Source organism: Mesoplodon mirus (assembly GCF_964341445.2).
Source record: "Mesoplodon mirus genome assembly, chromosome: 11".
Lineage (NCBI taxonomy): Eukaryota > Metazoa > Chordata > Mammalia > Artiodactyla > Ziphiidae > Mesoplodon > Mesoplodon mirus.
In genome coordinates, this window is record NC_138987.1 from 11,417,114 (window position 1) to 11,432,769 (window position 15,656).

Here is a 15,656-nt window from a genome sequence, read left to right on the forward strand (position 1 = left end):
GACTGTCCTTTCTCCACTGTACATTCCTGCCTCCTTTATCAAAGATAAGGTGACCATATGTCCGTGGGTTTATCTCTGGGCTTTCTATCCTGTTCCATTGATCTATCTTTCTGTTTTTGTGCCAGTACCATACTGTCTTGATTACTGTAGCTTTGTAGTATAGTCTGAAGTCAGGGAGCCTGATTCCTCCAGCTCCATTTTTCGTTCTCAAGATTGCTTTGGCTATTCGGGGTCTTTTGTGTTTCCATACAAATTGTGAAATTTTTTGTTCTAGTTCTGTGAAAAATGCCAGTGGTGGTTTGATAGGGATTGCATTGAATCTGTAGAATAGATATTATCTTAATGTAACATCCTGCTTTCAAACCATATCTTAAAATGAATCTAAGCAGAAACACAATATATGCCATTTATTTAACCCTTTGTGGTAAACATGGTAGGTAGTTTTTGATTTGGCAAGCATTTCTAGCTTCAAGCCTCCTAAAAAGTTCAAAATATATGGGCTCAAATTTTCTTAATAACTTTAACTCTTTATTAGCAAACCATTAAGCTTTTGTCTGCTTCTTAACATTGTAAAACATCTGATAATTACCCTGAAGAACCAAATCTAATCCTTTCTCTCTTTCCTTATTAAATATCTGTAAGAAAAAAAAAAGCATCATTTCTGAAGTGGTGGAAGGGTGTAGAGAGCTAGTCAACTGTGTCCTCAGTAACTGAAAAACTGTGGTACTCCTCTATTTTGTTTCACCAAAACATATTTGTATTTGTACCTCTCTGATGATTATTTTATTTAATACCAAGGCTACCAAGATCATAACTCTACACAGGGATGCATTATGATCTTGGTTGGCCCTATGCATTTTTGCCTTAATGGACCACTTCCTCCATTAAAAAATAATTAAAATTATATTTTACAACTGTATTGGCATAAATAGATATACCAATCCTGACTATACAGTCTAGGTAAAAGGAATAACTGTTGTTAGGGCTTTGTCTTCTTAACTCTTAGTATTTTAGGAATCTTACCCTCCCATCCTTCATTTAGTTTTTAGGAACTGTTTGTTTTTTAATTAATAAATTTTATTTCTTAGAGCAATTTTAGGTTAACAGCAAAATTGAGCAGAAAGTACAGAGAATTCCCACATACCCCCGGTCCCCACACATGTACAGCCCCCCTCCCTGTAAATACCCACACTAAAGCAGTACACTTTTTTTTTTTTTTTTTTTTGTGGTATGCGGGCCTCTCACTGTTGTGGCCTCTCCTGCTGTGGAGCACAGGCTCCAGATGTGCAGGCTCAGCGTCCATGGCTCACGGGCCCAGCCACTCCACGGCATGTGGGATCCTCCTGGGTCGGGGCATGAACCCGTGTCCCCTGCATTGGCAGGCGGACTCTCAACCACTGTGCCACCAGGGAAACGCCAAAGCAGTACACTTTTAACAATCAGTGAACCTACATTGACACATCATTATCACCCAAATTCCATAGTTTTATATAGGAGTTCACTCTTGGTGTTCTACATTCTATGGGTTTTGAGAAATGTGCAATGGCATGCATCCACCGTGTGGTATTATATGGAATTGTTTTACTGCCCGAAAAATCCTCTATGCTTTGCCTTTTTATCCTTCCCTCTACTTTAACCCCTAGCAACCATTAATCTTTTTGTCTCCATAGTTTTGCTTTTTTTCCAGAATGTAACACAGTTGGAATCATACAACATACAGCCTTTTCAGATTGGCTTTTTCCAATTAGTAATATGCATTTAAGTTTCCTCTATTTTTGTTCATGGCTGGATAGCTCATTTCTTTTTAATGCTAAATAATATTGCATTGTATGGATGTATCACAGTTTATTTATCAGTTACCTACTGAAGGACTTCTTGGTTGCTTTCAAGTTCTGGCTGATACAAATAAAACGGCTATAAACGTGTGGGTAGGTTTTTGTGTGGACATACATTCTCAGTTCATTTGGGTAAATACCAAGGAACCTGATTGCTAGATCAAATGATAAAAATATGTTTAGTTTTGTAAGAAACCACCAAACTATCTTCCACAGTGTCTCTACCATTTTTCATTACCACCAACACTTAAGGAGTATTCCTATTTCTCCACATCATTATCAGTGTTTTGGATTGTGGACATTTTAATAGGTAGGTAGTAGTATCTCATTGTTGTTATAATTTGCAATTCATTAATTAATGCTTATTTGTCATATTTATATCTCTTTTGGTGAGATGTCTTTTAAGGAGTTTGGCTCATTTTTTAACCAAGACATTCATTTTCTTATCATTGAGCTTTAAGCGTTCTTTGCATACTTTGGATGACAGTCATTTATCAGATATGTCTTTTGCAAACACTTTCTCCCAGTGTATGACTTATCATCTCATTTACTTGACAATGTCCCTAGGAGCAGGAATTTTTAATTTTAATGAAATTCAGCTCATTAATAATTTAGATGTGTATTTTGTATTGTATATAAAAAGTCATCACCATACCCAAGGTCATCTAGATTTTCTTCTATTTTTACTTCTAGGAGTTTTAGGGTTTCGCAGTTTGCTTTTAGGTCTGTGATCCTTTCTGAGTTAATTTTTGTGAAATGTGAGAGGTCTGTGTCTGTATGTCTAGATTCCTTTTTTTTTTTTTTTAACACAGCGATGTTCAGTTGTTCTAGCACCAGTAGTTGAAAAGACTTATCTTGTCTCAGTTGTATTACTTTTTCTCATTTGTCAAAGATCAGTTTACTATATTATGTGGGGCTATTTCTGGGTTCTGTCTTCTGTTCCATTGATCTATTTGACTATTCTTTTGCCATTACCACATTATCCTGATTACTGTAGCTTCATAGATAATCTTGAAGTCAACTAGTGTCATTCTTCCAACTTTTTCCTTCTCTTTCAAAATTAAGTTGGCTATATGCTTGTTTTGCCTCTTCATATAAACTTTAGAATCAATTTCTTGATATCCACAAAATATCTTGCTGGTATTTTAGTTGGAATTGTGTTCTATCTATAGATCAAGTGGGGAAAAACTGACTTCTTGACAGTATTGAATCTTCTTATCCACAAAGATTTTTTTTCATGTGACATCTTTCCATTTACTTAGTCTTTGGTATCTTTGTCACTGATTTGTAGTTTTCCTCATAGGAATTGTTAGTTTTTTAGTAAGAAGTTTTACTCATTCAAGAAGTTTATTTTGCCCCTGTGATCATCAATAGCCTTGTGAAAAGAAGCCCACACACTCTTCTTGTGAAAGGCTTGGGAAGTACTTCAAGGTGGCTGGGCTTGGTGGACCACTCTTGCTTTCTGATCTGTTTTTTCATAGCATTGGCCTTTTAAATTGATAAAGACTTTTGCCCATATCTAGGAGATTCTTATTATAATCCTTACTAAGATTCAAGGAGAAATATAATAAATTTAGGTTTTCCAGATCATGTAATATGGGGTAATCACCACTCCTTCTGTTTTGGTTTAACCCTCAACTCACTGTATTTCACTGAGAAACAATCAGAATTCACACCTATTTCTGAAATAAACAGGAACTTTTGGTAAAATCATTTTAATTATCTTATTTTTTTTTTTTTCTTTTTGCTGTATGCGGGCCTCTCACTGTTGTGGCCTCTCCCGTTGCGGAGCACAGGCTCCGGATGCGCAGGCCCAGCGGCCATGGCTCACGGGCCCAGCCGCTCCGCGGCATATGGGATCCTCCCAGACCGGGGCACGAACCCGTATCCCCTGCATCGGCAGGCGGACTCTCAACCACTGCGCCACCAGGGAGGCCCCAATTATCTTATTTTTAAAAGAGTTTGTCTGGGCTTCCCTGGTGGTGCAGTGGTTAAGAATCTACCTGCCAATGCAGGGGACACAGCTGCAAGCCCTGGTCTGGGAAGATCCCACATGCTGTGGAGCAACTAAGCCCATGAGCCACAACTATTGAGTCTGTGCGCTAGAGCCCATGAGCCGCAACTACTGAGCTTGTGTGCCACAACTACTGAAGCCCACACACCTAGACCCCGTGCTTCACAACAGGAGAAGCCATCGCAATGAGAAGCCCACACAGCACAATAAAGAGTAGCCACTGCTCGCCACAACTAGAGAAAGCCCACGTGCAGCAAAAAAGACCCAACTCAGTCAAAAACTTAAAAAAAGTAAAATAAAAGAGTGTGTCTGATACTATTCTTCTCATAATGCAGTCTTTAATTTATTCCCAGCCCAAGTTTCCAACTGCTTGAATTTACCATTTGTGTTTTACAAGAAAATGGTTAGGAAAAACCACAGAAGATAGACAACACAACAAATTCACAGAAGATAGACAACATGAAAAGGCAGAGAGCTATGTACCAGATGAAGGTACAAGATAAAACCCCAGAAAAACAACTAAATGAAGTGGAGATGGGCAACCTTCCAGAAGAAGAATTCAGAATAATGAGAGTGAAGATGATCCAGGACCTCGGAAAAACAATGGAGGCAAAGACCGAGAAGATGGAAGAAATGTTTAACAGAGACCTAGAAAAATTAAAGAACAAACAAACAGAGATGAACAATACAATAAGTGAAATGAAAGCTACACTAGAAGGAAGCAACAGCAGAATAACTGAGGCAGAAGAACGGATAAGTGACCTGGAAGACAGAATGGTAGAATTCACTGCTGTGGAACAGAACAAAGGAAAAGAATGAAAAGAAATGAAAACAGCCTAAGAGACCTCTGGGACAACAATAAACGCAACAACATTCGCATTATAGGGGTCCCAGAAGGAGAAGAGAGAGAGAAAGGACCAGAGAAAATATTTGAAGAGATTATAGTTGAAAACTTCCCTAACACGGGAAAGGAAAGAGCCACCCAAGTCCAGGAAGCACAGCGAGTCCCAGGCAGGATAAACCCAAGGAGAAACATGCTGAGACACATAGTAATCAAACTGACAAAAATTAAAGCCAAAGAAAAATTATTGAAAGCAGCAAAGGAAAAATGACAAATAACATACAAGGGAACTCCCATAACGTTAACAGCTGATTTCTCAGCAGAAACTCTACAAGCCAGAAGTGAGTGGCATGACATATTTAAAGTGGTGAAAGGGAAGAACCTACAACCAAGATTACTCTACCCAGCAATGATCTCATTCAGATTCAGTGGAGAAATCAAAAGCTTTACAGACAAGAAAAAGCTAAGAGAATTCAGCACCACCAAACCTGGTCTACAACAAATGCTAAAGGAACTCCTCTAAGTGGGAAACACAAGAGAAGAAAAGGACCTACAGAAACAAACCCAAAACAATTAAGAAAATGGTCATAGGAACATACATATCGATAATTACCTTAATTGGGAATGGATTAAATGCTCCAACCAAAAGACACAGGCTCACTGAATGAATACAAAAACAAGACCCATATATATGCTGTCTACAAGAGACCCACTTCAGACTTAGGGACACATACAGAATGAAAGTGAGGGTATGGAAAAAGATATTCCATGCAAATGGAAATCAAAAGAAAGCTGGAGTAGCAATACTCATGTCAGATAAAATAGATGTCAAAATAAAGAATGTTCCAAGAGACAAGGAAGGACACTACATAATGATCAAAGGATCAATCCAAGATGAAGCTATAAAAATTATAAATATATATGCACAAAACATAGGAGCACCTCAATACTTAAGGAAACTGCTAACAGCTATAAAAGAGAAAATCAACAGTAACACAATAACAGTGGGGGATTTTAACACCTCACACATCCAAACAGAAAATAAATAAGGAAACACAAGCTTTAAATGGCAAAATAGACCAGATAGATTTAATTGATATTTATAGGACATTCCATCCAAAATCAGCAAATTACACTTTCTTCTCAAGTGTGCATGGAACATTCTCCAGGATTGATCACATCTTGGGTCACAAATCAAGCCTCAGTAAATTTAAGAAAATCGAAATCATATCAAGCATCATTTCTGACCACGACGCTACGAGATTATAAATCAATTATGGGAAAAAATGTAAAAAACACAAACACATGGAGGCTAAACAAATACGTTACTAAATAACCAAGAGATCACTGAAGAAATCAAATCGGAAATCAAAAAATACCTAGAAAAAATGACAATGAAAACACGACGATCCAAAAGCTATGGGATGCAGCAAAAGCAGTTCTAAGAGGGAAGTTTATAGCAATACAATCCTACCTCAAGGAACAACAAACATCTCAAATAAACAATCTAAGCTTACACCTAAAAGAACAAACAAAACCCAAAGTTAGTAGAGGGAAAGAAATTGTAAAGATCAGAGGAGAAATAAATGAAATAGAAACAGAAAATAATAGCAAAGATCAGTGAAACTAAAAGCTGGTTCTTCGAGAATATAAAGAAAATTGATAAAACATTAGCCAGACTCATCAAGAAAAAGCGGGAGAGGACTCAAATCATTAGAATTAGAAATGAAAAAGGAGAAGTTACAACAGACACCACAGAAATACAACGCATCCTAAGAGGCTACTACTAGCAACTCTATGCCAATAATATGGACAACCTGGAAGAAATGGACAAATTCTTAGAAAGGTATAACTTTCCAAGACTGCAGGAGGAAGATATAGAAAATACGAACAGACCAATCACAAGTAATGAAATTGAAACTGTGATGGAAAGTCTTCCCACAAAAGTCCAGGACCAGATGGCTTCACAGGTGATTTCTATCAAACATTTAGAGAAGAGCTAACACCCATCCTTCTCAAACTCTTCCAAAAAACTGCAGAGGAAGGAACACTCCCAAACTCATTCTATGAGGCCACCATCACCCTGATACCAAAACCAGACAAAGATATTACAAGAAAAGAAAATTACAGACCAATATCACTGATTAATATACATGCAAAAATCCTCAACAAAATATTAGCAGAGAATCCAACAACACAATAAAAGGATCATACACCATGATCAAGTAGGATTTATCCTAGGGATGCAAGGATTCTTCAGTATACGCAACCCAATCAATGTGATACACCATATTAACAACTTGAAGAAAAAAACCATATGATCATCTCAATAGCTGAAGAAAAAGCTTTTGACAAAATTCAACACCCATTTATGATAAAAACTCTCCAGAAAGTGGGCATAGAGGGAACCTACCTCAACATAATAAAGGCCATTTATGACAAACCCACAGCAAACATCATTCTCAATGGTGAAAAACTGAAAGCATTTCCTCTAAGATTGGGAATAGGACAAGGATGTCCACTCTCACCACTATTATTCAACATAGTTTTGGAAGTCCTAGCCATGGCAATCAAAGAAGAAAAAGAAATAAAAGGAATACAAATTGGAAAAGAAGAAGTAAAACTGTCACTGTTTGCAGATGACATGATACTATATGTAGAGAATCCTAACGATGCCACCAGAAAACTACTAGAGCTAATCAATGAATTTGGTAAAGTAGCTGGATACAAAATTAATGCACAGAAATCTCTTGCATTCCTATACCCTAATGATGAAAAATCTTAAAGAGAAATTAAGGAAACAGTCCCATTTACCATTGCAACAAAAAGAATAAAATACCTAGGAATAAACCTACCTAGGGAGACAAAAGACCTGTATGCAGAAAACTATATGACACTGATGAATGAAATTAAAGATGATAAAAACAGATGGAGACATATACCATGTTCTTGGATTGGAAGAATCATTATTGTGAAAATGACTATACTACCCAAGCAATCTATACATTCAATGCAATCTCTATCAAATTATCAATGGCATTTTTTACAGAACTAAAACAAAAATCTTAAAATTTGTATAGGGACACAAAAGACACCGAATAGCCAAAGTGGTCTTGATGGAAAAAACAGAGCTGGAGGGATCAGGCTCTGTGACTTCAGACTATACTACAAAGCTACAGTAAGCAAGACAATATGGTACTGACACAAAAACAGAAATATAGATCAATGGAACAAGATAGAAAGCCCAGAGATAAACCCATGCATGTATGGCCAACTAATCTGTGACAAAGGAGGCAAAGGTATACAATGGAGAAACGACAGTCTGTTCAATAACTGGTGCTGGGAGAACTGGACAGCTACATGTAAAAGAATGGAATTAGAACACTCCCTAACACCATACACAAAAATAAACTCAAATTGATTAGAGACCTAAATATAAGTCCAGACACTATAAAATTCTTAGAGGAAAGCTTAGGAAGAACACTCTTTGACATAAATCACAGCAAGATCTTTTTTGATCCACCTCCTAGATTAATGGAAATAAAACCAAAAATAAACAAATAGGACCTAATGAAACTTAACAGTTTCTGCACAGCAAAGGAAACTGTAAACAAGACAAAAAGACAGCCCTCAGAATGGGAGAAAATATTTGCAAATGAACCAATGGACAAAGGATGAATCTCCAAAATATATAAACAGGTCATGCAGCTCAATATTGAAAAACCAAACAACCCAATCCAAAAATGGGCAGAAGACTTAAGTAGACATTTCTCCAAGGAAGACATACAGATGGCCAAGAAGCACATGAAAATCTTCTCAACATCACTAATTATTAGAGAAATGCAAATCAGAACTACAATGAGGAATCACCTCACACCAGTTCGAATGGGGATCATCGGAAAATCTACAATCAACAAATGCTGGAGAGGGTGTGGAGAAAAGGGAGCCCTCTTGCACTGTTGGTGGGAATGTAAATTGATACAGCCACTATGGAGAACAGTATGGAGGTTCCTTAAAAAACTTAAAATAGAATTACCATATGACCCAGGAATCCCATTACTGGGCATATACCCAGAGAAAACCATAATTCAAAAAGACACATGCACCCCTATGTTCATTTCAGCACTATTTACAATAGCCAGGACATGGAAGCAACCTAAATGCCCATCAACTGATGAATGGATAAAGAAGAAGTGGTACATATATACAATGGAATATTACTCAGCCATAAAAAGGAACGAAATTGATTCATTTGTAGAGACGTGGATGGATCTAAAGACTGTCATACAGAGTGATGTAAGGCAGAAAGAGAAAAACAAATATCGTATATTAACGCATATATGTGGAACCTAGAAAAATGGTACAGATGAACCGGTTTGCAGGGCAGAAATTGAGACAAAGATGCAGAGAACAAACGTGTGGACACCAAGGGGGGAAAGTGGTGAGGGTGGTGGTGGTGGTGTGATGAATTGGGAGACTGGGATTGACATATATACACTCATATGTATAAAATGGTTAACTAATAACCTGCTGTATAAAAAAAATAAAATAAAATTCAAAAGAAAAAAGAGAAGAAAATGGTTAAATATGTGTCAAGATCTCTAAAACTTTGTACATGATATGATACAATAATTTTTTAAAAAAATTAACAGTATAATTTTCTCTACAAAATCAATGTTTCATAGATATACTCTGTATTTATATTATTTAAGTAATAGGCATATAGTTATTTTAGATATAAACTTGCCTTTTCAAAATTATTTTTTTTTCCTGTTTTCAATAGGGATTCTCTACTTAAAATATTACCTGCTGTAAAAATCCTCAATGGTGAAATGCTAACCTCTTATTCAGAAAGTCACACTGAAGAGCACTATGAACTAGAATTCGAGCGTTTCCTGGTACTTTGTCAGTCCCAGATTAGAGAATTTAACTTACTAACCGAAAAATATACTGGAGAAAGGTAAGAGTGATATCTCCCCTTGTCATAATTAAAAGGTATAATGCAATTTACACATGTGATTAAAAATTATTCTGATCAATACAATGCTACTCTTTTGGACTAGTACAGCGTGTTTTAGGGATATTGTCTCTTTAGAAAAGGACTTCTGGGCATCACTTTTTATTATTTGAGATGTATTAATATGTATTTTGAACATAATTTAGAATATAATTTAAAAGCTAAAATCAGATGAAAATAAATGAAAGCATGAGGATAGCTTCAAGAAAAGATGAAAACATTCATTCATCTGTTCATTCAATTAATCAGTCATACATACATTTTTTCAACAATTATTGATGGGCAAGACATATAATAAGCTAAATATTACACTTTACCCTCAAAGAATTCACGATTACATTAAAAGAAAATTAGCTAAATAAATAGTTACAATGGAGCAAGGCAAGTTTTATAAAACAAATGATATTTATTATGTATATTTATTATATAAGGAATCATATTACACATATATTTGTGTACTAAGGTATTATGGGAGCATAGTGGAGAAAAGCAGTCAACATGTGCACACATTCAGAGGACAGAGGCTGAGAACAGAGTCCTAAAAATATATCAAAGAAAGAGAACTTCCCATTCCCCACCCTGAATTCTGAATGCATTACTATGAATTAACTACAATTGATCTTTTTAAAACTGTATTTCCTAATTTATACTGCTCCAAAAAGACACAAATGAGAAAGGAAAATTATTTTATATTTTACTTATGATAATTCTGCATTATAAGTGGAACAGTTATGTGCTTCCAAATGTCTAAATTTAATTACTACATTACATATTAAATTTTTGCTATTTGTACTTTCGTACATGCTCATACTACGTAAGAGTTGGTTTTTCTATTTAAATGTTTTTAAATATAGCCTATTCATTTTTTTCTTTTTTTATTAGTTTCTGCTTTATAACAAAGTGAATCAGTCATACATATACATCTGTTCCCACATCCCTTCCCTCTTGCGTCTCCCTCCCTCCCACCCTCCCTATCCCAACTAGCCTATTCATATTATAAGTAAATCTCACAGTTTTAAAAATAATTCCAATTCTTATAGATAATGTTGACTTTTAGCAAAAACTAAGGTTATTTACATTTATCTTTTTAAAATCTAAACTGATATCTCCTTGTGTATGTATAGTAATCTACAATTTTTATGTAAAGGTGACTCTTGACACCCCTTACGTTGAAATTTAGATTTACAATTCTTTGGGAGAATTTATTGTTATTACAATGAAAGTTTTACTTAAGAATTTAAAATAGACTGTATTTTTTATGTTTGATCATAAATGGTGGTGAATTCAACACTTAAGCATAAACAGTTGACATCCAATATTGAACTGAACCTTTTCTTCATTATTCACCAATAAAATGAATGAAATACAAAATATTAAAATATATTGGAAGAACCTAGGCTAATGTATACATTTGTAAACATATGAGGTGACTACCTCTATATTTTAGGAAATAATTATAACTTTCATTTTGTTTGGTATAGCTAAATCCAACAACAGTTCAGGAGAATCACAAGCATTTACGTCTTAAAGTATTTGAATTCTCTTTGCAATGGATTTTTTTCCAGAGAAAAATGGGATTAAAAACTTTCCCATGATATAACTTATTTGTTTAAAAGTCCAATACAAATATTTTACATGGCAAAAGTCAATGTACAAAGTACTTTTAAGTTGTTTCATAAATAACTTCTCCAAATTTAGGCAGCCATCATTTCTCATGCTTATGGCAGTAAAAGCATGGATTTTTCTCATTCATTTGTACCAAAGGTACCTAGGATAAAAATGATTCTAAAACTTCCAGACGTTTTGTCTGGATTAATGGATTGAAATTAAGTAAACAAATATTTTCACATTTTGTGAGAAATAAGATAAATTTTTATATAAACAATCAGAAATAAGTTTTTAATGAATTTTGTAGTAAAATTTAATATGTCAGGCCACACAGGGATATTTTCAAAACCTGTATAAGTGTTAATATTTGCTGATATACTTCTTCTTATTAAACATCCTCATTATTTATTTGCTCAGAAATATTTTCACGTTGGATGCTGCAGAAAATCTCTGCCATTATTTCAAGAAATTGATGACACTTAGTAATGATTGTCGATATGCACATGAACATGGTGATGTAAGTATCAGCAAGAGAGAGGAATCAGAAGCTCAGAAAAATCATTTGCCTTCTACAAACAGTGACAGCATACTGCAAAGTAGAGTCCTTTACTCTTATGCAAATGAACACAAACTGGACTCACCAGGTATTTCTGAGAAATGGATGGACTCTGGCTCTAGTCATTCCTCACTAACCAACCCCTCCTTATGTGAAGATACTAAAGGAAGAAATCAGGAAAAAGTAGTTGGCCAGAAAAGAGAAGACAGCAAGGCAAGCACTTTCCCCACCAAAAGAATACCATTCATGGAAACAGTAATGACAAGGTCTCTATTGAAGAACTGCCAGAATACTGAACATCATGAAAAAATGTAAGATTTATAGATCACTTTTCTTTTACAGTTGTATTTTATTACTTTTTATGGATAATCTTAGTCATTGTTACCAAATAATAATTTGGTAAAGGATTTCAATCACTATTATATTTCATGTTAATTCCCTTATGTTTTTATGATATGCACAAATTATTAATTACAGTGCAGATCAATTTGGTTGAAATTTGGCAGGTTCTGATTTAATTAACTAGTATTATTTAATTTAAAATGAGTAACTGTGAAATTATTTTTTCTGCCTTCTAATCTCTAAATAATTAAAATGAATTTTTAAGAAGAAATAAAATAATCCCATTATTCTTAAAATACTATAAAGACCTCTCACACGAGGGTCTTGTGACATGCTTCCAGGGAAAGTCAGAAAATCCTTCCTGCACATGCCTCTTCTCAAATTCCTTGAGCTTAAAATATTCAGCATGCCAGGGTACATTGGTATATTTTGGGATAGTATTAGCTGGGGTACCCTAGACATTGCCTATTTGAATCCCGTTAGCTCTAAATACTCCAGACATTTCCTACTGAAATTCCAGATAAACAACATTTAGAACTTTTTAATTCGTGATAAATAAAATAGCCAAATGATAATAATAAGGAAGGATGAGGAACTGAAAATATAGACAAACCAAAGACCTAAAGAATAAAAGGAAAAGAAAATGTATACCCACTTGCTGAACCTTGCCATTCAGTGTTTCAGGAAGATTCACTGTCAGTTGTGTAGGCGTTTCCTAAGCATAATTTACATGTGTTCCTATGCTAAGGGCATTTTTATCATCATTATTTTTACTAGATAAAAGATGAAGATAATGATAGTAGTAATACGAGCTGTTTTTCCCAATATGGAGAGCACCTTATATTTAGGAAGCCCTAAAGTCAGCTTCTTTACCTGCTCTCATGGCTTTCTTCATGGTGCAAAGCATCCTGTTGTTAGTGTCACTGAGGAAAATATCCCTCATCTACCTTTTTACTTTCTTCCTTGGGAAATTTTGCTGTTAGTGAGCTGAGGAATTCAAGCACTAAATGACTGGTCAGCTTTACAAGAAATTCACAGTTACAGTCAGTGAAACTTGTATGTATCTGTAGAGAAATATAAGATGCTGTCTCAGGTTAAATGTGTTTTCTTACAGACCTTTCATTCTTTACCAGTTATGCATTGCAAATATGTTTTCAGATCTTTTTCTTTATCACCCAAATACATATTATAGTGTCTTAAATTCCTTAACTCTTTTTTTATTAAATTTTTTTTTATTTTATATTGGAGCATAGTTGATTTAAAATGTTGTGTTAGTTTCAGGTGTACAGCAAAGTGATTCAGTTATACATATATCTATTCTTTTTCAAATTCTTTAACTCATTTTTGTTCAAAAGATGAAGGAATGAATTAATGGTTGAATGACCAAATGTGAATTAATTCCATAGCAAAATTTATTAAGTTCTATTTACCCTAGGAGGAGGAAATGATTTGTTGAAACATGATTTTTTTTCCTATAAGGAGTGCAAGTAGATTATCTTAAGCCAGAAAAAAAATTTTATCCACTAATTTCAATTCATATCAAAATAGATTGAAGCCTTCCACAAGCTTTAGGTAAAATGGTGATGATGATGACAATATTAATAACAATAGAAAATGGTTACATTATTCCATTCTAATTTCCCACAAATATATTTCTATGAGAAAAAAAAATAAGGTGATATCTGGCAGTTTATCACTTAATTCCATTTTGCCTTAAACTCACAAGTATGAGGAATGAAAAAATTTCTTTGGGCTTGGCAATTATAAAATTATTGAAAACTTTTTCAAGGGAGCCTGGAAAAGGTGAATATACATGAATCACTTCTCCTTCATATGCCTTTTAAAACTAAACCCAAAGATTTGAAGAACAATTAAGCCAGTAGTTAGCACTTTGACTCTACCTTGTACCTTGATAATATTTCTGCAATAATCTATGTGGGAAAGGAAAAAATATCCAATGATGAAGAATTAAATGATTAAGCAAGCTGAGAACCCACTTACAATCAATGTACATTATTATTCAAATTTTGGTAATGTTGCTGGGCAGCTTATGGGGATGTGGGAAAAACACAGTGTTGATTGATTCAGTGCCAGAAATTGGTAAATAGTTGTAGGCTGGAAAAAATGTTAAAATTTACTACTGGGCTTATAAGAGAATGATTTAAGTATTTGTCCATGGGCAGATAGGCAAGTGAAGCTAGAAGACCTGATGGGTCCTTTCTCTTAGAGAGAAGGGGGGCCCTTCCTCCTCTCAAAACTTAGTCTCTCTGCTCTGAACAGTATCCCACCCTCTCTTGCCAACTGACTCCTATATTTTTCCCCTTTTTGCATCATCATTTTTCCCCCCTTTCTAGTGGTTCAGCATCGTCGCTATCATACAAAATCTCGGTAATATCTTCCTCCTTAAAAGAAACAAAAATCCCTAGTACTCATATCCCTCTCTAAGTTACTGGCCCATTTCTCTCCTTCAGATTTTAAGGTTTCCGTATTATTTTTACTTCTATGACTATAGTTAAATAAAAGAACGGGTCTTATTTTTAAATAATACTTTATATGGTCTATGTTTACAAATAAATATAGCTTATGAGGACCTCTTAACTACAACTGTATATTTTTGGGTACTAAAAATATTTTTTTTTCTCCTCTTAACAGTATGGCAGCTATGGTAATTCAGGCATGCTGGCGTGGTTACACTGTGCGCAGACAGATTCATTTCTCTATAAAGCTACATCCTGCTGCAATAGGACCCCTGACATCCCAGTCAAATTCCTGCATTGAAAACCAAATTATTTTAAAGAAAGAAGAAATAAAAAATACTGTGAACATCCAAGAACAGAGGGAGAAGGCTGCTATTCTTATTCAGGTTACTTTTAATCTTTGGGTGAAATAATTAATCATGAGAAATGTATTAGTTATCTTTCACTGGGTTATTCTGTATAACAGGCAATCCCTGCATCTTAGCCATTTACAAATACGCGGATTTATTTCTTATTCACATGACATGTAGGCTGCCGGTTAGCCGCAGGTTGGCTTTGCTTCTGCTGAGTATCTAGGCTTAAGGAGTAGTCTATAATTTGTAAATACTGTTCTTATGAACTGAGGGTCAAGCTGAACCACACAATCATATTAAAACTTCTGCTCAGATGTGGCATTTGCCACATATGTTAACATTTGATTAGTCAAAGCAGGTCTCTCTTGGCCTAATCTATAGCTATTTCTAGAAGCATGTTTAAAAATCTACTAAAATAATTGTTAAAGTCCTTCAAATATCCATTTAACATAAAAATTCAGAACCTCACCAAGATCAGATTTCAAAATGAAGTTCAATCTGATCACATTTATCCTTTTATTTATTCACTCATCAAATAATTTTTGGAACGTACTGTTTGTCAAGCACTATTTCAGGTTCAGGAAATTTAACTAGGAACAAACCATGCAAGACC

At 34.8% G+C, this 15,656-nt stretch overlaps 1 protein-coding gene across 1 annotated transcript in view; it reads left to right on the forward strand.

Moving 5' to 3' along the window:
• Positions 1 to 15,656, forward strand: part of LRRIQ1 (leucine rich repeats and IQ motif containing 1) — a 186,618-nt gene that overhangs the window by 77,223 nt on the left and 93,739 nt on the right. The window contains exons 16-18 of the mRNA XM_082636012.1: positions 9,474 to 9,650; positions 11,733 to 12,182; positions 14,866 to 15,076. Of these exons, the coding sequence (XP_082492138.1) occupies positions 9,474 to 9,650; positions 11,733 to 12,182; positions 14,866 to 15,076 (838 nt within the window). The remainder of the gene's footprint in view (positions 1 to 9,473; positions 9,651 to 11,732; positions 12,183 to 14,865; positions 15,077 to 15,656) is intronic.